The sequence below is a fragment of the Cyprinus carpio genome, chromosome A24 (assembly GCF_018340385.1).
Source record: "Cyprinus carpio isolate SPL01 chromosome A24, ASM1834038v1, whole genome shotgun sequence".
NCBI lineage: Eukaryota > Metazoa > Chordata > Actinopteri > Cypriniformes > Cyprinidae > Cyprinus > Cyprinus carpio.
The window spans coordinates 25,036,185-25,061,791 of NC_056595.1; the positions used below are offsets into that span (position 1 = coordinate 25,036,185).

General features: G+C 28.3%; 1 protein-coding gene across 1 annotated transcript in view; it reads right to left on the bottom strand.

The window, feature by feature from the left end:
- Nucleotides 1-1,853: 1,853 nt before the first annotated feature.
- The window catches only part of xylb (xylulokinase homolog (H. influenzae)), a 29,292-nt gene continuing 5,538 nt past the window's right edge, over nucleotides 1,854-25,607 (bottom strand). Inside the window, exons 9-18 of the mRNA XM_042714931.1 lie at nucleotides 24,409-24,527; nucleotides 24,223-24,304; nucleotides 23,376-23,416; nucleotides 22,391-22,506; nucleotides 20,810-20,925; nucleotides 19,805-19,878; nucleotides 18,569-18,665; nucleotides 12,078-12,231; nucleotides 9,519-9,621; nucleotides 1,854-2,346 (exon numbers count right to left, since the gene is read on the bottom strand). Coding sequence (XP_042570865.1) covers nucleotides 2,263-2,346; nucleotides 9,519-9,621; nucleotides 12,078-12,231; nucleotides 18,569-18,665; nucleotides 19,805-19,878; nucleotides 20,810-20,925; nucleotides 22,391-22,506; nucleotides 23,376-23,416; nucleotides 24,223-24,304; nucleotides 24,409-24,527 — 986 coding nt within the window. The 3' untranslated portion in view covers nucleotides 1,854-2,262. The remainder of the gene's footprint in view (nucleotides 2,347-9,518; nucleotides 9,622-12,077; nucleotides 12,232-18,568; nucleotides 18,666-19,804; nucleotides 19,879-20,809; nucleotides 20,926-22,390; nucleotides 22,507-23,375; nucleotides 23,417-24,222; nucleotides 24,305-24,408; nucleotides 24,528-25,607) is intronic.

The following is a 25,607-nucleotide window of genomic DNA, read 5'->3' on the forward strand; positions in this document are numbered from 1 at the left end:
ATTTGTTTCTAAACTCTTACAATGCAAGTCTAATGACAAAAAATAAATGTTACAACACATACGGCTTTAACAGGACAAATATAAACACTTTTAGACTCTACTGTACTTTTGCACTTTAAATGCATTTTTTCCCAAACCAGTTAAACACGAACCTTTCTCGACAGATGATGCGTGATTGAGCTGACCAATGAAATGGTTTACAATTAACTGCTGTAAAAACATGCTTTTAATTTGCATTTGCAGACTGAGTTTGTTTTGTTTTGCAAATGATTTTCAGCAGTAATGGAGAGACGCTGTATGTGTTTTGATGCTTTTGATTAATGCAGCATTAATGCAGATCAGGGACGGTCAGCGATTAGAGTCGTATCCGTTTGACCCCCTTTGAACTGACCATCTGTGTCTCTCCACTCATATTCATCTGCAGACATAAATACATAATTCAACTAACGACTACCGTTTGCTGCTCATCAGTCAGACTCACAGTTCAGTAGTTTAGTGCAGCACATGTCAGTCAAATCTCCAAACTGCAAACATGCACATAAAATACAGAAAACACCTCTACAGCAAGATCTTTATCATGAACTAAAACTAAAGCCAAGCCCTTATGTGTAATGCATTATAAGGTATCCACTTTTCGCATAATATCTTTCCAAATGTAATTGTAACCAAAGTATGTAAAAAAATGCATTAAATTATTTGCAGAACATCTTGTCATGTCATTTAATGCAATATACTTTCTAAAGGTGAATACAGTGAACAAAAAAAAAAATATTAAAATATAATAAAACTGTTTATAATACACAAGACCAAAAAACCAATAAAAATCAAAAACAAACGCCTTAAAAATACTTTAATAATGCATTATGTGTAAAGGGTTCAATTAATGTGTTACTAAAATGTCATTCATTGAATTTTTTTTTTTAAATCGAAATTTATTTTATTTTAGCTTACTTAAAACTAAAAAAAACTAAAATGAAAATAAAATAAAAATTGTTAAAAAATATTTAAAAAATTAAAATCATACTTACAGCCCATTTCTGCCATGAGATTAAATAATAATAATAATAATAATAATAAAGATAACTGCAACTTAATCTCGCAATGAGACCATACACACATTAAAAGTCATAATCAATGCCTTAAAAATACTTTAATAATGCATTATATGTAAAGAAAAAAAATTAAAGTGAAAATAAAATTGTAAAAAAATATGTTAAAAAATATTTTAAAATTAAAATTATACTTATAGCACATTTCTGCCATGAGATTAAAAAATAATAATAATAATAATAAAGATAACTGCGACTTAATCTCGCAATTCAAACTCTTTACATCCCCAAATAACAAACATCCCACGGAATAAATAAAAAATAAATAAAAATTAAAAAAAGGTAGTTGGAGGAACTTTTATTTCACAATTCTGACTTTTTTTCACACATTCTCTTTTATATATCACACATCTGACTACTCTAATAATAACAACAAAAAAAAAAAGAATTAATATACAAACAAGTCGCAAATACGTTTATTTTTTATCCCTTGATGGAAACAAGCTTCCATTATAGAGACAAATAAAAAGATTATCTAATAACAATTAAAAAAATACAACAAAATGACAAAATCTTTCAAATTAAAATATAAAAAAGAAAATCAAATACTATATATAAACAAAAATTGTAATGTTAAATCATGGTACAGGAGGGTTTTGAGAGTGAAACAGCAGAACAGCATTCAGTCCAAGTGTATTGCTGAGGTCAGAGATCTTCAGACTGATGGATTTGCATCATTAGTTAATTTTTGCTCAGCGCGTACGGCAGCAGAGTTATCAGTGTAGGATGATATTGATCAGACTGGACTGTTAAAATCTTTATTTGTTTAATGCACAGAGAGCTCAAGCACATCACATGTACATCGCACGCTTAAAATTAGAAAAACTAGACTCTTTTATTTGACATATTACAGATCGATCACTGTTACGGCAATACTTGGGATCGCTGTTGCCATGGATACTGATTATAAATGGCACAGCGATCAATTTATTTCAATATCTAATTTGTAGTCAACATGTTCATGCATTACTACAAAATATATATATATTGCAATTTATTTAATAGTTAATAGCATCCTTTGTTTATTATACAACTCCAAAATAATTGTAGTAAAAATATTTGAATGATTATAAAATATGGCTTTTGACTTTCATCTGCATGCATTAGTTAAAGCTGCTGCATCTGTGTTTGTTTGTTTGTATGTCTCAGCGTCTCACAGCAGATGGAGTGATTTCTGATGGTCTTTGAGGAGCTGAGCCTCCAGCGCTGCGTATCTGAGCATCAGCGGCGCGTAAACCTGCAACCACAGGAACAACAGGTCAGTGAACAGCTCAGAACACGACCGTGAAAGAGCTTTTACTATCCGCACTTTTAACAGGACAGAACAAAAGCTCAATCCATCACCAAACACATTCACCTGCTGGTGAGCGTTCGGCTCATATTCCTGTGCTTGCTCTGCTGCTGCTGCTGTGTAATATGCTTTTGTAATGTATTAGGTTTGTCTTCTGTCCTTGAGGAGCTCATCTGGGAGTTTATTTCCACCATATCCTGCATCATGCTCATGCACGAGGGAAAACACTCATTTATTCCAAAGACTTTGAGATATAAAAGTTTGAAAAAATGGGAAAATAACATTTCATGGGCAGTAAGAAACACTTAGTCAGTAAATTCTCTCAAATGAAGCAATTGTCAACCTCTCATTACCATTTTAAAAAAATCAAATAGACACTAAAACACAGATCTAGAGTCTCTTTTATATTTATAAAATAATTATTTGATATTATTTTGGCAAAGGCAAATATAATCCAATGATTAATAAATAATTACCTTTATTATTTATTATTATTATTATTATTATTATGTATAATGATGATGATTATTTGATATTATTTTGAAATTATTATTAATTAAAATTATTAAATATTTGTTTTATTATTATTTTTAATGATTTATTATTATTATTTATTTTGCATTAAATTATTATTATTATTATTAGTGTTATTATGACAGTTATTTTTATATTCTTTTTGTGTTTTATGATGATGGTTATTATTACTATACAATAGTCCTACTTCTTACAACAATTATAAGTTAGTTTTATTATACTTATTAATATGTAATTAAAATATAATATATTTATAAATGCTTAATGTTCTTTATTTTTAATTATAATATTTAATTATTCTTATTATTGAATTTATGTTAAATGATGATGATGATGATTTTTATTATTAAACTGATTTTGTTTTTTGTTTTTTTTTTGGGTAAACTCCCATAAAAATCCTGTATTTTCCAGTCCCGAGTTCTGCATGTTAAAGCACAGCATGAATCCTTTGAGATGATTGAGTTGTAAATCCACAGCGCTGTCTGAAATGTGTCGCCTGCTGGCTGTAATCAATCTACATGTAAATCCACAGCGCTGTCTGAAATGTGTCGCCTGCTGGCTGTAATCAATCTACAATAAGACCTTCATTTTAAACGAGAGAGTAAATAACGAGCGGGAAGCCCGAGGAAGCAATGAGATCTGAGGAACGTCAGCTCAAAAGGTATTCAGGACCCTATCGAGTCGCCTAACTAGGCATCAGACTCACTAGGGTTATTATTTAACAGTGACATTATTAAAAAAAAAAAAAAACTATCTCATCAAATTTTGAAAAAACTTAATAATATTATTTAATAATATCATTTAAATAACATTAAATTCTAATTATTAATAAAAAAAAAATAAAAAATTAATATTATACTACTTATTATCTAAATAATATATATAATATTATTTAATAATATATTAAAAATAACTTTAAATAATTTTAAAAATTTATCTTATATATTTTCAGTTGTCATTTTAATTTTAGTTTAAGTTTTAGTTATTGTATGTGCTTTTGTCATTTTTATTAGTTTTTTATGCATTCCATTTACATTTTAGTTAATTTTAATAATTGAACTAAAACTTATTTCTGTTAGTGACCAAAGCAAAATTTTAGTTGCTAAAGCTTCAGTAAAAAGTCTTTACATTTTTTTCCGCAAATATTCTGTAAAGTTTTGCTGTTAAGTAAAACAAGCTGTGAATGTCATTTCAAAGAGAACAAAGAGAAAAGAAACTGCAGCTCTTCAGAAAGGGAATGAGACACATAAAGTATATTAAGATAACGAGATATAATCAGAGGCCTGTTTGAATGTGTGGCTGCTGTAGCGGCTCGAGGTCAGAGAGAGTCTTTATGGTTTTAATAAACCAGTGGCCTGCGTATGACACACAGTCATATCATCAAAAGCATATCTCTAATTCATGGAGCACAAGCCGGCGGAACACGCTACACCGCCTGCCCTCAAAGTCTCATTGATATGTATGATTCACGCTAAATAATGCACAGACTGTGTGTTGATGCCTCTGCGAGCAGCACTTCTGTGAATGCATGAGTTCACAGGTGTTTCAGACAGAACTGGCCATTAAAACGACGTTAAATTCCCTTCAGACGCTCGAAGAGTTCAGCAAAGTCAGAATTATGAGATAAAAAGTCAATTACGACATGTCAAAATAATGACAGCGATAATTATGAGATAAATTGAAACTGACACCAAGTCATAATTTTAACATATAAATTCATGATTTTTAGATAAAAAAAATCATAATTACTGTATGACAAGTTGAAATTATGACACACTAAGTCATTATTATGACATAAATCAAAATAATGACAGACATAATTATGAGATAAATCGAAATTGACACCAAGTTATAATTGTGACATATAAAATCATAATTATTAGATTTGAAAAAAAATCATAAGTACTGTATGACAAGTTGAAATTATGACACACTAAGTCATAACTATGACATAAATCAAAATAATGACAGACATAATTATGAGATAAATCAAAATTGACACCAAGTCATAATTGTGACATATAAAATCATAATTACTAGATTTGAAAAAAATCATAATTACTGTATGACAAGTTGAAATTATGACACACTAAGTCATTATTATGACATAAATCAAAATAATTACAGCCTTAATTATGAGATAAATTGAAACTGACACCAAATCATAATTTTAACATTTAAATTATAATTAATTACTAGATTTGAAAAAAATCATAATTACTGTATGACAAGTTGAAATTATGACACACTAAGTCATTATTATGACATAAATCAAAATAATGACAGACATAATTATGAGATAAATTCATAATTTTAACATTGTTTTTAACATTTAATTCATAATTACATATAAAAATCATAATTATTATGATCTTGAAAAAAAAACTCATAATTACTGCATGACAAGTTGAAAACCCTAAGTCATAACTATGACATAAATCAAAATAATGACAGCCATAATTATGAGATAAATCAAAATTGAAAGTATGACACCAAGTCATAATTATGACACTGACAAAATAATAAATGATCATCGAATTGACTATATTTGACAAAAAAATCTAATTACTATTTGAAAAAAAAATCTGTGTATGACAAGTTGAAATTATGACACACTAAGTCATAATTATGACATAAATCAAAATAATTACAGCCTTAATTATGAGATAAATTGAAACTGACACCAAATCATAATTTTAACATTTAAATTAATAATTATTAGATTAAAAAAATCATAATTACTGTATGACAAGTTGAAATTATGACACACTAAGTCATAATTATGACATAAATCAAAATAATGACAGCCATAATTATGAGATAAATCGAAATTGACAGTCATAATTTTAACATATAAATTCAGAATTATTAGATTAAAAAAATCATAATTACTGTATGACAAGTTGAAATTATGACACACTAAGTCATAATTATGACCTAAATCAAAATAATGACAGCCTTAATTATGAGATAAATCGAAATTGACACCGAGTCATAATTTTAACATATAAATTCATAATGATAATTAAAAATCAAATTCTGAAATACTGAGTCAAAATTATGAGATAAAATCACAATTACATAAGTAATAATCAACATAAGTCACAATGATGAAATACTAAGTCAATTAGACAAAAAGTCAATTATGAGATTAAGTCAATAATGACATAAGTCATAATTATTAGATAAAATGACAAAATTATAATATTCAATTATGATAGTCATAATTATGAGCTGAAATTATGACAGTCAACATCAAGTCATAATTTTAACATAAAAAGATAATTATGAGATATAAAAAAGTCATTATTATGAAATGTTGAAATTATAATTATGAGATAAGTCACAATTACAACACAACACAAATCATAAATATGACATAAGAAGTCAAAATTATGACATAGTAAGTAAATTCATAAAAAGTCAAATGTGAGTTTAACAACATAATTAAAACATAAGTCATAATTGTAAGGTAAAAATCAAAATTATAGCATGTAAGTCCTAATTATGAGATAAAAAGTAAAAAATTTGACATAAAAGATATTAAAACATAAAAGAAATTAGCAGCAAAAAATTTTTTTTTAGTTTTATCTCCTAATTATGCCGAAGTTTGTCAGAATCCTGAGTATTTTTCTCATAGTTTTTATTTACTCATAATTACGATTTACCAAAGCATGATGTTTTGTCTTCATGAAATGGGAAAATAGGTTGCAAACGCGACTAAAGAACTGATATGTGTTGCACGAGAACTTAAAAGAGGGACATTAAGGCAATACTTTATCTAAAAATGATCCTTTTGTAATAATATACTCACTTCCTATGACGTTATTTCTTCTGTGGAAAACATGTCAAGCTCCAGATCATCTGATCTGATCAAATACCAACTACATCTTCAACATTCAGAAAAACCTGATCATGTTTCCTGTTGAGCCGTCAAAGCCAGACTCATGCATACTAATGAGGTCTAAGTATGAGCACTGGCCTGCCACCTCATTCACAGAGCATGATGGGAATCTTCCTTCAATTTGCTTTTTACTAAATGGAGCTGTCAGTCTTTCAGCTGTAATCGGGAAAGAAGTTAAAACGCTCCTGACAAGTAAACTGGACCGCCAGAAAAACAAAATGTAATATAAACAGTTTGCAATAACAAATCATGCTTGTATTTGGCATATTAATGTCCAGAAACAAAAAGAAATCCAAATTTGCATAAAAAAGTTAATTGCACTATGCAACTTACTCAAACTTACAGAACTTAAAACTTCCTCTACAGCTTGGTTTCTCAAACTAGGGTTTGTGAATTAAGAAAAGCCAAAATCATAGAAAAAATATAATATATAAAAATATATTAAATTAAAATATATCATTTTAAAATATTCAAAATTTCTTTACGTTTAAATTGATTTTGATTGTTATAATGATAATTAAATGATAATTATAATAAAATTATTGAATAATTATTAGAATATGTGTATTCAAGTAAATAAATGCATTTAAAGAAATTAAATTTGAAATGCAAACTAATTAAATTACATGCATTTAAAAAATAAATCATATGCATTTAAAAATACATTTAAATAAACAAATAAATTGTTTAAATGAATTAAAATACAAATAAATAAATAAATTCAAATGCAATTAAATTAATTAATTCCTTCATTAATTTAAATGCAAATAATTAACCAAACACACACATTTTGATGCTGACTTTTGAGAAATGAGGCAGTGCACAACAGCGTCTGAATCCACATCTGGGTTAATACTGGGGTATTAATGCATAATGTACAGTGAACATAATATACAGGGAACAAAATCATTTAGCATGCATACAATATTGAGTGCACACTAAAAACGAAGCTGACACACTAAAAAAAAAAAAAAAAAGTTTTTTTTTTTTTTTTTTTAAAATATTCCGTCTCCTGGCTGTTTCAAATGCATCAGCTCATATTTTCTGCATTAATCTCATATTTTCTGCATTACTTTTATCACTACATTCATGAGGTCTGATGGTGATCCAGTCAATGAAAGAGGCCTTGTCTAAATCCAGCGGCATGGGCTCGTCCCGGCCTGAACCCGCGTGTGTAATTTCCTTCACAATGTGTCTGTCCAGAGGAGATGAAGCGTTTAATGAAGACGCAGTGACTCATGAAGCAGGTCAGAGTTCAGCGGGTCAGAACGCGGGATCATGTGACCGCAGCCAGCGTGAGAAGGTCAGAGCGACTGCGCTTTTAATCCGAATACAACAATAACAAGACTTGACGGCCACAGAGATGCTGTTACTACATCAAACACAAATGTCACATCTGCATGGATTCAAATCAACAGAATTCAATACACTAAACCAGTCTCAACCGAACTGTTCCCAGCTCAGGATCCAGACCTCGAGTCGACGACTAAATGAACAGTAAGAGTGTTTAATGACTGACTATATTTTGGTTCTAAATAACTACGTGTTCTGAGCTGAATCAGAGCTACAACAAACTGAACTAGAATAATTAGCACAAAAATAATATATTAAAATAAAAAACGCATCAGCTTTTGTCCTTTTTAGAGATTTTCACTTTAAATAACAATCTCATTTTATGGAATAGAGCTGAGAAAATAAATAAATAAATAAATAAATAAATAAAAATAAAATTTATCGACTTCTAGTTATTAGTCATTTTCAGAAGTTTTCACCATAAATGACAGTAAAATAAAACAAAATAAAATAAAATAAAATAAAAAAAAATATAAAAAAAATAAAAATAAATCAAATAAAATTTAATAAAATTAAAAATTAAATTGATCAACTTCTAGTTATATAAAATAAATAAAATTAAATTAAATTCTAGTTATATTAAATAAAATTAAATTAAATTAAATTAAATTAAATTAAATTAAATTTATAAACTTCTAGTTATTAATAATTTTTAGAGGTTTTCACCATAAATGGCAATTAATATAAATAAAATTAAATTAAATTAAATAAAATTTAATAAAATTAAAAATTAAATTGATCAACTTCTAGTTATATAAAATAAATGGCAATTAATAAAATAAAATAAAATAAAATAAAATAAAATAAAACTTATTTGAGATTCTCACTATAAATCACAAAATAAAATAAAATAAACCTTTATGGTGCTTTTTTTTTTGTCCTTTTTTGAGATTCTCACTATAAATCACAATGCAAATGTCATTATATGGAATAGAGCAGATCAGACAAATAAATAAATAAAATATTAGTATTGTTTAATGACATTGCAAATTATATTTTGGTTCAGAATAACTGTTTAACTTTGAATGATGGTTACAACAAACTAACCTAAAACACATGAAATTACAATAAACATCATAGTTAATGAAACTCAATTGAAACGAAGCGTAAAATTAATGTCAGTGATGAAATCAAGGAATCACTGAATCATTTTATAACTGATTCTTTGAAATGAATCGTTTAAAGGAACTGATTCACAATGTTTCATTACAATTTATTTGTGAAGGATTGATCTTTGATGTTACGCAGAGTAACGTCACCAGTGTGTGATTAAGAAAGGACTCTGAAATGTGATATTTTGCAGTGATGGCAGTGTATGTGTTTGTACCTCTTGAGCTCCTGGTGTGGGTCTGACGGCCAGCTGAGGTTCTGGAGCGTTTCGGAGCGTCTCGGTGAACGATGCTCCTGTTTCTGCCTCCAGAGCTGGAGAGAGACACACATTCAGTCACTATACACAGTTACACCGCGTCACTGACGAAACACAGAAGCACAGGACCACAGCTCTCACATGTACAGTTTCAGAGAATATTTCAGCCAACAAAATAAAACTCTCTCTCATGACAAATGCCATGGTTTTTACATGTCAGGTCACTTTTATTGTACTTTTATGGTGCTTAATCAATTATGGAAAAGAGCAGCTCAGGCTAAATAAATAAATAAACAAATAAATCTTTTATGGTGCTTTTTTTGACCTTCTTAGAGCTTTTAATTATTTTAATTTTAACTCACAAACGGCATGTAATACACGATTTGCATTTACATTTGTTTAAATACACAATTATTTAAATTATATAATTACAATAAAATTATTTGAATAACATTTGTATTACAAAATTATTTAAATAATATAATTATTAGACTTAAAAAAATACAATATAAACATAATATGCATTATAATCTTATTTTTTGTGGCATTATTAAAATAACATAATTGTAATAAAACTATTTAAATAATATAATCATAATATGTGTATTAAAAATGAATGGAATTATTTAAATAAGCTTAAATGTATTTAAATAAATTTAAAAATGACTACAATATAAACATTATGCACTATGAATCTTTTACTTTTATATTATGTTATTTAATTAACGTAGTAATAACGTAATTATTTACCATAATTAGTCATTAGTCATACATGCACAACAGTCCTATACAAAGAAACCCACATAATAAATAAAGAATAAATAGTACATTTTATATTTAATCTTTTTCATATTTAAATAGCCATTATTGTAAAATATAGAAGAAAAATAGCTTTTTGCTGAAAACATAATGAAAATAAAAATGAGATTATATTTACATAATATGTGTGTGTGTATTTACACTATATTTAAACATATATTATATTATAGCATATACATATAAATCTTAAAACAATGTATATTTTTCCAAATGTGTATACATACATACACACACATTTATATATATATATATATATATATATATATAGATATATATATATATATATATATATATATATATATATATATATATATATATATATAAAACGCATCAATCTAAATGTGTGTATATACACACACACCAGTCAAATTGTTAAAATATATATGATTTTTCACACTGTTTTCTGTGGGTCAGTGTCGCTGTATCGTCCGTCTCCATGGAAACGCATGACATTTCCAAAGCAAGGTTCTCCCGGTTAACAACAGCTGGTTGTCAGGATTAATGCATTTTAAGAATCATTAGTAAAGACTTCAGATTTATAGAAGAGCCCACCGGAGGAAGTCACTCTCCGCGGCTGTTCAAGAAAAGAGCCCTGACCGGTAATTAATGAAGCAGAAAGTCCTCGACAGGACTGTGATTAAAGCCTTCAGACGAGCCTCTCCATCACTTCACATTCACAGCAAACACACTTCATCAGCACTTCATCTGTATGATCAGGTATATATATATATATATATATATATATATATATATAAATATATACAAAAAAATATTTAAGCAAATGCAGGCCCAATTTAGCCAGATTTACCAAAATAAACATTTTTTAAAAAGTCAAATTTTAACATCATAGTATGAAGTATTTTTCATACATTATAGAAGTTATACATCATAAATTAAAAAAAAATAATAATAATTATAAACTATTACATATAAATCTTGAGTCAATTTTTTTGTCCAAATGCAAATATCGAATCTAACTTTAAATATAAAATATATAATATTATAAACTATATATATATAATGTATACATATTATAAATCTAAAATATAAACAAAAAATCTGAAAGCAAATGCAGGCCCAATTTTGCCATTTATTTATTTTTAATTCAAATGTCTCATTTTTACATCATCCTAGGAAGTATTTTTCATACATTATAGTAGTTATACATTATAAATAAAAAAATATATAAACTATTACATATAAATCTTGAGTCAATTTTTTTTGTTCAAATGCAAATATTAAATCTAATATTATATCAAAATGTTAAATATATATATATATTATATATATATATATACTCTATATTATATATAGATATATATATATATATACTATATATATATATATATTACATCAATAGGCAGTGTTGATCAAATGTAAATGTAAATTACATACATATTCTATATGCTAATAGTTTATTTAGTTATTAAAATATATAAAAAATCTGAAACAGCATTATCTTATTGAATGTGAATCTGGCTCATCATCTAGTAGATCTAGTGTCATGTACACAAAATTAAAATCCAAGGCCCCTAAAACGAACCCAAAACATAACTATTATTATTAACACCAATCAAGTAAACCTAAACCCATCAAAAACACAGACAACACCTTCACACACACCTCATCAACAGAGCACCGCCGTTGAAGACGCTCAGAACAGCACCCCTGCAGACACGCCTCATCATCAGAGAGCATCACAACAGCACTGCATTCACTTTTAATGTGTTTACAGGATAGATTGAAATGTGTAAAAAATTAGACATTTTTTCTAAAATATAAATTTCAATGAATACCTGCAGAATGTCCTTGTTGGAGGACGCTCCTCCTGTGGCCAGCACTCGTGTGCCCGCAACTAGAGAGAGACAGAGAGAGAGAGATCGCGGGGGAGAGGGGGGGCCGGGAGAGAGAGAGGCGAGAGATGAGAGGGGGGAGAGAGAGAGGAGAGAGAGAGATGTGTGGGGGGGTGTGCGGGCGGCAGCGGAGAGATGAGAGGGGAGAGAGAGAGAGAGAGAGAGAGAGTAGTTATACATCATCATAAACCACACTCACTGACCCGTGACAACTAGCCCCGGCCTGCCCTCGAACTACACGAGAGCCGTGAGATGATTTTCTCTTTGCATGTGTTTGCACGATCAACAAACCTGCCATCAGGCCGCAATGAGACATAAAACATTATGTTATGCTAATTAAAGCATAATTCAGGCTGCGTGAAGCATAAAAACAAATGTTATGCAATAAAACGGCACATAAAAAAGGAAACATCAGTGCAGATTTGTGAAGGACATTAAAAAAACTGAACTTGAAACTTTATCATGCAGGTGCAGATCTGAGATCAGGTTACCTACAGCATCTTAATAAAGCATGAAACCTGCATAATCAGGCCGAAGAAAGAAATTATACCTATCACCACACACCACACACACACATCAAAACAAAGGATCTCCTTCAGAGGGTTCACACACAACACTGCAGGCTTGCGCGGGAGACGTCGCCTGTCTGTTTATTTTTTTCCCAGCATTCACTGCATTCACTCTGACTAAAAAGAAGCTCAGAGTCAGACACACACGGCAAGCCTGCATGGGAGAGTCTGGTTTGTAAATATTCCCCAGCCGCGATTCATGTCATCATCCTTGAATGAACAAAAAAGACTGACACGGCATGATAGACTCAGCTAACTCATTTGCAGAACTTCATAATTATTCATGAAAGGTGTTGAGATCCTCATGCGCGCACCACATACCCCACACCCAAAATCAACACTTCTTACACCTTCCACACTTTGCAAAAAATCTGAAAATTTAAAACACACTCGTCTCAGCCCGGAAAGAGTAACATTTTACAAAAGCAATACACGAAAGAAAACAACTAAATATACCATTTCCAAATTTAAAAAAATGCTTCTAAATTCCCATTCATAATCGTTACATGTCCCATATAGTAAAACATTTTCATTTAATCCTATATATAGCCACTTCATTCCTATTCAATCAAGCACAGTACCAGGCACCTCCAGTAGACATCTAACATTACATTACAAACAAAAAAGGTAAAAGTCTAATGATCCAAGATAAGCGATTAAGGAAAGAAACAATAAGAATAAACAAAATGTTATAATTAAAATATCGTCATACTATTAAATGTAAATTTTTTTCAGATATAAATATTAAATCTACAAAAATGTGAAAATACCTTACATAGTTTAAAAACCTTACATTAAGTCCATGCAAAAGAACCAAACAAAGACATAAAAAATGAAATGCTGTAAAGAATTTCATTCATTTTAACGTTAAGAAATATGAAAAAAAACATGTTTTTTTAATGAAATAAGTAATATATAAAATTAATTGTAATATTTTTTCTTACTAAATATTATATCTAATCTTAAATATAAATCTATCGACTTACATCTTTAAAAATTAGAAGCAAAGAAATCAAAGAAAAAACAAAGATAAATATTAATGTAACTTCTAGAAATGCAAAATGTGTAAAATGCTTTCATCATTTCGCTTATTAGAATATTAAAAAAAAATTACCTCCCATTATAAAATAAACATTAATTTAATCCTACTAATAATATTATAATATGTAAAGATTTAATGTCAATGTAGATATACATCTTAAATCACCAGAACTTTAATTGCATTCCAGTCATCACTATCTAAAGGAAGCAAGAAGAATTGAGCCGGATCTGCTCGCCCATACAATACTTAATGACGTATAGATGTGGCCATAAATGCAATCAAGTATTGCACTAATCATAAATCATCAATTAGGCTTACTCTACCACGAGGATTTATAATTAACGGTCCTAATGAGATCATATATGGGTGTAAGATGTTTATGCTGAAATAGAATACAGATGTGGGGGGCGGGGCAGAAATGAATGGCGACGCCAGTATTCATATCCTTAAGGATTGATGATGAATGAGCAGGACTCTCAGGCCCATCAATCAAGTTAATGAGGCAGGGTGGCATCAGCAATCAAATCATCTCTCATCACAAAATATTCGGCTAACCAGAGACACCCCTGCATTGAGTCTCAGTCTCAGAATGATGCTGGGTGGCTGTTTAAATGCTCATGGCTGTAACTGGAGAGCCGTTGACATCAGTCCTGAATCACTGAAGATGTTTGTGTAATATACACCACTAATTGCAGAGCATTATAAGAAGGCTTCAGAAAATTTTTTTTTTGTACAAATCTCTTCGGCTCATACAGGCTGTGTGTGTTATTTGTACCAACCCTCAGTATATGATCGGGAAAACAGGCGGATGTATGTGAAAATAACTGTTTTCTTACTGGAGGAATTTCTGCCATGAGCGTGACGATTTATATATAATGTACACCACTAATCCCAAGTTTGGATTGCAGCATTTTTTTTTTTTTCTCAGTGTAAAAATCTCTTCGTTCATAATCATTATAATATGTGATTTATTGATCAAAAATACACGTAAAAATAGTGAAATATTTTATGATTTAAAATAACAGTTTTTCTATGTGAATCTTGGTTACGTGTATATTTATTTCTGTGTGCGCGCTGTATTTCGGCATCATGACTCCTGTACGTCTTTTAGTGCAATTTTAATGTGTCCTTCAGAGAATCAAATGAATGATGATTTTAAAAAAAATAAGGATGCACTACATTGATTCATTTACGTGATCAGTGTGGACACCATGTACAGAGAATATAAGTTCCAGAATTATCACAGCTTACCTAATGAATTAGAAATATTTCTGATCATTATTAAATGTATTTACTGTCACTTTTAAGCAATTTCTATTCTGTCCTGAAGGAATTAAACATTATTTCTTTAAAATTACCATTTAAGGATGCACTTAATTGATCAAAACGTGATCAAGAAGGAAACATGTCATGAAAATGATCATAAAGTATACATGAGGACATTTAACTAATTTGTATTTCAATAAAATTTACACACTATTCTCAAAAGCTCAGAAAAATACGATTAATGCATTCAATAATCATTATAATTTGCAATATCATTGCATTGAAACTGATTAAAAAGTGACCGTGAGGAATTTCATAATTATTTATGCAAAATTACAATTTATAACTACAAAAGTGATCTCACTTCATATTATAATTATTAATTTGCATGATAATTGGCATGATAATTTATACAAAAAGATTCTATTTCAAAAAAAAAGCTGTTATTTGGCATTACAAACATTTGATATCTTCTATAATTATTTATATAGAAAGCCGTTGAGATGATTTCTCTTTGCATGTGTTGCACGCTCAACAAACTGCCATCAGGCCGCAATGAGACATAAAACATTATGTTATGCTAATTAAAGCATAATTCAGGCTGCGTGAAGCATAAAAACAAATGTTATGCAATAAAACGGCACATAAAAAAGGAAAATCAGTGCAGATGTGAAGCATAAAATTACTGCACTTGTAAACTTTATCATGAGGAACAGATCTGAGATCAGTAAACAGCATCTTAATAAAAGCATGAACCTGATAATCAGGCAGAAAATATACATATACACACACACACACACACACACACACAATGCTCAGAGTCAACACAACACTGCAGGCTTGCGCTGGAGAGTCGCTGGTTCTGTTTTTTTTCCCAGCATTCCTGCATTTCCTCTGAATAAAAAGACTGACGGAATGATTAAGATCAGCCTCATTTGCATTCATTAAATATTCATGAGGCGTGTTGGTCCTCATGCGCGCACACACACACACACACACACATCAACACTCCTACACATCAACAGAACAGCAATCCTGAGAAAGACAGAGAGAAAGAAACAAACAAATACAGAAAGAAAAAAATAAATATTTTGATTTCCAAATTTAAAAAATATAAAAATTTAAATAAATTTACATGCAAAATAGTAACATTTTAAAAAGCAAGCAGGAAAGAAGACATAAAATACATTCAAAAAACAAAATGTCTAATTATCCATTCATTATAGTTTAATAAAAATAAAACAAAACATTTATATATAATATATATATAATATAAAAATATATATTATTTCCAAATGTAAAAATAATTATTAACTCTACATTAAGTACATGCAAAAGAGTAAAATTAAAAAAGAAAGCGAGCAAGAAAAAGAAAACAAAAAAGAAAAAAACATTTTTTTTTAAAAAAAAAAAAAAAAAAAAAAAAAAAAAAAAAAAACGTAAATTTTTTTCCATATAAAATTTTTAGATGTAAATCATAAAAACCATATGAATTAAATCTATCTTTACATCTTTAAAAAAAGAAGAAAGAAACAAAGAACCAAACAAAGACATTAAAAAATGCAAATGTCTAATTGCATTTCATTCATTTTAGCTTAAGAAATATTAAAACAAAATTAAAAATAAAATAAAATAATTTAATATATAAAAATTAATTGTAAATATTTTTTCCAATGTAGATATAAATCTTAAATATAACTTTACTTGCAAATTAGTCAAATTAAAGCAAGCAAGAAAGAAAAAACAAAGATAAATATTTAATGTTACTTATAGATGTAAATATAAATGCAAATAAAGTATGCATAATTTAAATCTTAATTAGTGATACCTCCCACTTGGATTTATAATTAATATCCTAATGAATAATATTATAATATTTAAGATGTAATGCTGAAATAGAATACAGATGTTCAACAGAATGAATGATTCCAGTATCACTATCCTTCAGGATTATGATGAATTGAGCAGGATCTCCGCCCATCAATCAGTGTGAGGGGGTGTGGCCATCTTCATCACATCATCATCCTCATCATCAATACCTTCTCTACAGAGATGCATTGAGCACGGTCTCAGAATGAACTGCGTGGCTGTTTACTGATCAATAATGTAAATGTGTGAGCCGTGCATCAGTCCTGCATCACTGAGATGTTTGTGTGGACTCCAGAAGAGAGCATTATTAATGAAGCAGCTTCAGCACAAATCCTCCACAAACATCCGGCTAACAGAGACACCCCTCAGGTCTCGATCGGAAACATGCGGATGTATGTGAAATCCTGCTGGATATTACTGGAGGAATTCTGCCATGAAGAGTGAAGATTATATATAATATACACCACTAATCAAAAGTTTGGGATAAGATTTTTTTTTTTTTTTGTAAAAATCTCTTCTGCTCATAAAGGCTGTGTTTATTTGATCAAAAATACAGTAAAAATAGTGAAATATTTTTATTATTTAAAATAACAGTTTTCTATGTGAATCTCTGTTAAAGTGTAATTTATTTCTGTGATGCGCAGCTGTATTTTCAGCATCATTACTCCAGTCTTCAGTGTCACATGATCTTCAGAAATCATTCTAATATGATGATTTACTGCTCGAGAAACATTTCTGATTATTATCAGTGTTGAAAACGTTCACAGATGAATAAAAAGTTCAGAAGAACAGCATTTATTTGAAATAGAAATCTTTTGTAACATTATAAATGTCTTTACTGTCACTTTTAAGCAATTTTAATGTGTCCTTGATGAATAAAATTAATTTCTTTAAAAAAAAAATAAGGATGCACTTAATTGATCAAAAGTGATAGTAAAGAAATGTACGGTATATAATAAATTATATACTTATAATTTATTAAAATATTTTTATTTCAAATAAACTTTTGAACTTTCTATTCTTCAAAGAATTCAGAAAAATACAATTTAAGAAATTAATATTTGTATTCAATAAGGATGCATGAAACTGATCAAAAGTGACAGTGAGGACATTTATAATATTTAATAAAATTACACACTTTATAACTACAAAATGATATCATTCATATAATTTATAATTTGCATTATAATTGCATTATAATTTATAAAAAGACTTCTATTTCAAATAAATGCTGTTATTTTGGACTTCAAACATTTGATATATTATATATTATTTTATATATGTTTTAAACTTATGCATGAATTGCATGATGTGACCTGACAGTGACGCTCGAGATGTGAAAACAAACATGCTCTGCATAAACATGAGCGAATATTAAACATGACAGAAGCATGACTGACTGGTGAAACTTCTGATATAACAGCAGGGTGGGTTTAATTAAAGCGTGTCCCGCTTCATCAGAGCACGAGAAATGAGGAATGAGACACAGCCGAGCGTCAGATGCGCCCTAGAAAGACACCAACGGCACGCGGCCACCGGAGGATTCACACTCAACACAAACTCACGCTGAAGTGATCTAAACATGACACTCACGGATCTTGTAGCCCAGCTTTTCTGCATGAACTCGTTTGGCCAGGAACTGTCCTTCAAGCAGGGCTCGGATTTCCACGTCCTGCTCAAACCAAGAGACCTGAGCAAGAGCGAACACAAAGACGAGCTTCAGTGAGTCTGAACTCGACTGACACCGCGAGCCGGAGAACCAGAACACTCTGGAAATACACAGATCCCTCTTAGAAACCAGAACCGTTTTCAGAAGAGGCCTCAGAAAATCTGTTCTGGTGCTTGAAACTAAAACACTTGAAGAACCTGTAAAGAAATCAACAAGAACAATCTACAGAACCATAAAACTCAAGAAAAATTACACCTCGAAATCATAGTACTAATAAATATATATATAAAAAAAATAAAAATAAAGCATTAACAAAATTATGCTTATTTTTAAGACATTATTTTCATGATAATAAACTCACATTACTGTAATGCAAAAAAACTGTTTAAATAAAAAAAAATATATTTAAAAAATAAATATAAAGAAAAAATATATATATAAATAATTTATTTTATTTTTATTTTATTAAAATTTTATAGAGATTTTTATTTATATTTTATAGAAACTAATACTGATTTAAATTAAAAACAACTGTAATACAAAAAAATATTTTTGTAATGCAAAATAATAAAAATATATTAACTATATATATATAATTGTATGAAATACATACATAGAATTTATTTAATTTTATTTACTAAATGTATTTATATAATTCAATATATTTTATTAATTATTATTATTCAAAAATATTAGGTAAAAATTGACGAGGGTGAGATTTTGTTGCATTGCAGAGAATCTGAATAATGAATACTTAAATGTCAATAATTAAATAATTCTAAATTAAGTCTTGAAATAAGCTTAAAAAACTGTGAACATGAAGATGTTTTCATGAAAAATGGCTCTTTAAATAAACAAAACCACTGAAGAACTGTAATTAAAACTAAATTTAGTTTTTTTTTTCTAAATAAAATATACTCTTCTTTTATTTATATTGCTATATACAGTCTGCGCTGCTGTTGTGGGTAAAAACGAGGTAAATATCTCGAGAGCGAGATCAGTGCTGCTGGAGGGTTAATGAGCATCTTATGGCAGGTGAACTGAACTGTGACCCAATTAGCACAAATTAGGCAATTATCTGATCAGAGACAATATTTGCAAACCTGTTCAGACGAAGTAAATGAAGCTGAAAAGAGCAAATCAATCAGCAGACGACTCACCCTTTGACCTTCAGCATTAAACCTGTGAACACCAGCAGCGGGAGGAGTGATCTCCATCACATCAAAATACATGCCTGAAAACACACACACACACACACACACAAAACTCCGCATTTGAACAGAAACAGCAAACACACACACAGACAACACACAGACACACAGACACACACACACACACACACACACACACACACACACAGAGACACAGAGACACAGACACAGACACAGAGACACACACACACACACACACAGACAGACACACACACACACAGAGACACAGAGACACACACAGACACAGAGACACACACACACACACACACACACACACACACACACACACACACAGAGACCCACACACAAAACAAACACACACAGACAAAAACAAACACACACACACACAAAAAAACACACACACACACACAAACAGAACAAACACAGAGAAAAAGACAAAAAAAGACAAAACACACAAACAAAGAACAAAAACAAACAAACAAAAAAAAGAAAACAGAGTGCAACAAACACACACAAACACACAACAAACAAAAACACAGACACACACACACACACAAACACAAAAACACACACACACACACACAAAAAAAAAAAAACAGACACAGAGACACAGACACAAACACACACACACACACACAGAAAAATAGACACACAAAACAACAAACACAGACAAACACACACACACACACACACACACACACACACACAGAGACACACACACACACACACAGACAGACACACACAGACACACACACACACACAGAGACACTCACACACAGACACACACACACACACAGAGACACACACACAGAGACACACACACACACACGTCACTGGTTGATTTTCTCATTGTTTGTAAATGTCTATATATGCATATATATGTTCTGTTTTTAATTAAAAAAAATGTTATTTTGTTTTAAGTAGCAAAAGTGTTTTTTATGGCTTTAGTTTTTGTTAACTGTAATATTCCTAATCTCTATAATATTTAATCACCTAGATTTCCATGGTTTCCCATCGGCGTGGACCTCAGAGCGCCGGAGAAACGCTCCCATGATCCTCCAGCGCATTCATCACGGATCCGCTCTCGAGGGAAAGAGCCGTTTTTAAAGCTGCGAGACACAAGACAGACAGACAAACTCCTTCAGACAGTATTCACACGCGCTCGTCTTTCTCGTCACAGAAATCACTCGATTAACACTTCTCACAGAGAGGCGTCTTGTTTATTTAACCCCAAAATCTAGACATAAAATGTAATATAAATATTTTTGTAAGAAAATATATAATTTAATTTTAATTATATAAATATATAATTTTGGCATAAAGAAATCGAAGCCTCTTTTTAGGACCATTAAAAACATTTAGTTATTATGTAATTAATTCAAATGCTTTACTTTTAAAATTTTTTGTAATTCTCTGTAAACTATTATATTATATTATATTATAATTTATACAATTAAATTAAAATAAATCAAAGTTAGTACAACTAACTATTTAAATTATACTTAAGATTTTTTGTTTATATTACCTTAATTTTTCTCAATATACATGAGTGAGAATTAATACATGAAGAACACTGAAGTATCAGATCAAAACTATATGCATTAGACACTAATTATATTTCAAACCAATATAAAAATTAAAATATTTAATAATAGGATCTTATTGTTGATTTTTTTTCATGACTCTATTTACTCTATTTTCTATTTATTTACTATTTACTCTATCGTGCTAAAACTGACTATACAATTATTTTTAATTAAATCTGAAAAAATTAAATGCAATAAAAACAAATACTTTACAATTAATTTTTTTATTAACATAATAATAAAAGTGAGTAGCATCTGAACTTATATTTCACATCAAAATAAAATATTAAATTAAAAACAATAATTTAATAATATAATTTTAATATAAATATATTTTGCATAAATAAAATACATTTCTTATTATCGTAATGGATTCAGATTCTATTTACTCTGTTTACTATTTATGTACTATTTATTTTCATTTACTATTTATTATTTACTTTTTTATTTAAATGTGAATAAATTAAATGCAATAAAAACAAATACTTTAAAATTATTTTTTATTAACAATAATAATAAAAATGAAAGAAAGCATACGAGTAGCATCTGAACTCATATTTCACATCAAAATAAAATATTAAATTAAAAACAATAATTTAATAATATAATTTTAATATAAATATATTTTGCATAAATAAAATACATTTCTTTACTATTTATGTACTATTTATTTTCATTTACTATTTATTATTTACTTTTTTATTTAAATCTGAATAAATTAAATGCAATACAACCAATACTTTTCATTACAATAGAGAGACTTTGGAGGAAAATGAGCATAATCTTAAAAAAATAATAAAAAAATATATTTTTTAAAGTCTTAATTTTGATTGTTTTAATAGCAATACAACTCATTTATTTTATTTTTTTGTTGACATTGTTAATAAGAATGGGATTTTATTTTTCATTACAGTAAAGGTAAAAATGAGCACACTGTAAAAGAAACGCTTTTGTTGATTTCCTTCGTTTGATTTTGAGGTTTTTTCACCATATCAGAGCCATGTATGCGCCGCAGTCCACCGGGTTACAGAAGATGTGGCCTTCGGTGCTGGGTCTGGGGTCCCGGATCCACAGGAAAACCGTGTCGCTGGTCCCCAAACTCACCTGCAGAGACCACAACCACATCATTTGCATTGTCATTTTAATTAGCTTTAGGTTATATATATATTCTTATTACATTTTTATTTAGTTTCAGTTATTGTGCTACTTCAAGTTGAACTGAATGAAAATAAGAAATGTTGAATGAATATATAAATATATGTAATTATTTTATGTCAGTTAAAGTTTCTTTTATTTCAAATGTTTTTAGTTTTAGTTTTAGTTAACGATATTAACCCTTATTTCAAGCCTGTCAGTTACACCCCAAAATAATTCTCACCAGCAAAAAGTATTTTTATAATTTTTTTTTAAGTTATAAGCAATAAATCATATTTATAACTTTTGACCAGCATGGATTATCTTACAACCTTGGAGGAAAAAAATGATATTTTTAACATAAATAATTATACTAGTTTAAAAGTTTGGGGTTGGTAAGATTTTTAAATGTTGTAAATGCATTTATTTTATTAAAAATATGGTAAAAATTTGAAATATTATTATAATGTAAAACAGCTGTTTTCTGTGTGAATCTCTGTAAAACTATAATGTATTTCTGTGATGCGCAGCTGTATTGTCAGCATCATTACTCCAGTCTTCAGTGTCACATGATCTTCAGAAATCATTCTAATATGATGATTTGCTGCTCGAGAAACATTTCTGATTATTATCAATGTTGAAAACAGAATATTTTTGTGGAAACTGTGATGCATTTTATTTTTCAGGATTCACAGATGAACAGAAAGTTCAAAAGAACAGCATTTCTTTGAAATAAGAATCTTTTGTTACATTATAAATATCTTTACTGGCACTTTTGATCAATAACAGTTTAGTAGTGATGTTTTGTCTTTTTATATGTTTATTAATAAGTCACTCACCGCTAGATCTCCTTCCTGTAGCCTCATACCAGCCAGAGATCCTGAAACCACAAACATTTCTGATGCTCAGAACACAAAAAACAACACTCTAAAAAAAAACCAAAAAAAATAATACAAATATTATAACACAATAAAAATAAAAATAAAAACACACACATATATTATATTCTCAAAATTACACAAAAAAACATTATAAAAATTAATAAAAATAAAAATATATATATTTTATATAATTATATATAATAATATTACATAATTTTATAATTTATGTTAAATTAAATATACAAATAAATTTTATTGCTTCTTATTTTTAATAAAAAAATGTTTTATATAAAATATATAATATAAAACAAATAGTTTTATTTATAAAATATTAAAATATAAAATAATAATATATAATAAATATAAATATAAGTTAAATAATTATATATACACACATTTATAATATTATAATTCATGTTAATTTAAAAATAAATGCTTATTTTATTTATTTAAAATTAAAGATATTTAATAATTATTATTTTATATGAAATACAATGCATTTAAAACATTCACATATTTAATATCTATATATATATATATATATAATATATATATATATAATATATATATATAATATATAAATAATTGATATTAATTTATATACACATATATAGTATACATTAGTATATGTACATATTTACAGACTTTTAAATGAGTTTGTGTGCCGTTGCTGCCATCTACAGTAAGATCTCAGCAGTGATAGAAGGTTGAAAGACACTGTAAATCATGCACTGAAACACCTGTTTGTTCAGTATAATATTTTCCTGGTGCATGCATTAGACAGACAGAGACAGAAACACTTTACCAGGATTGTCTCCAGTGAAGGCCACCACCTTACAGCTCGGTGCAAACCCAAAGCGTTCAGTGTAATACAGAGACACACAGCCCTGCAGACACACAAACCATGAAGCGGTTCAGGCCACAGCGGAGGCTTGACACTCATTTGAAGTTAAAGGTAGATATCTTTTGTGGGTAAAATCATGTATTTCACCAGAACGGCTGCAGACGGCGTCAGGTCACCGAGTCTCTCGGCTAACTGCGGCGCTGCGGCGTCCAGACAAACCTGAGACCACCGTCTCTCAAATATATCCATCAGATTCATCCCCGAACCCATATAAACACAAACACACTGATTAAAAAAAGAGCTGCGCTATAAAGACTTCAGGTACAGAAAGTATTGTCATCTTTTTTTGTACTTGGCTTGTTTTATGTTAGTCTGTATGTGTATTTTGTATACTCCTTGTATGTATATAAAAAAAATATATAAATAAATAAATAATAAAAAATTTAATTGCTGAACTGGACTTAAAGAGATTTTATAATTAATACTAAAAATAAATGTTTTATATAATTATATATAATAACATTACATAATTTATGTTAATTTAAATATACAAAAAAATTGCTTTTTATTTTAATAAAAAAAATTATATAAAATATATAATATAATATTCTTTATAAAAGATTCTAATATTTAATAATAATTCATAATAAATATAAATTACATACTTATATACAGACACATATAAAATATTATAATTTATATTAATTTAAAAATACATGCATATTTTAATGATTTTTAATATTAAAAATATTTTATAATTATATATATCTATATATATATATATATATATATATATATATATATTATATATATATATACACACACATATACATATATATATATATATATATATATATATATAGATATATATATATATATATATATATATATTAATTAGCATTAATTTTAGTATGCATATACACATGAAAAATTTCTATTTTTTATAAAAATATATTCTTTTACAAGAATATATACTAGAAAATACTATTTTAATGCATATAAATTATAGAAATTATATTAACTGTATAATTATATAATAAACTATTATAATACAACATGTATAAAGTATAATATTATTATATTCCAATTTTCAATTATTTAATTTAATACCTGAATATTTTAATTGCTGAATTGGACTTAAAGACATTTTTTTAATTGTTAATAATTATTAATATAAACAAATATATTTTACATGGGAAAACATGTACTATAAATTATGCTATGTTTTTATATACTATAAAAACATATACTATAAAAACATTATTAATATAAATAATGTTAAATAAAGTATATAAATATATAAATACAATTTTATATATATATATATATATATATATAGATATATA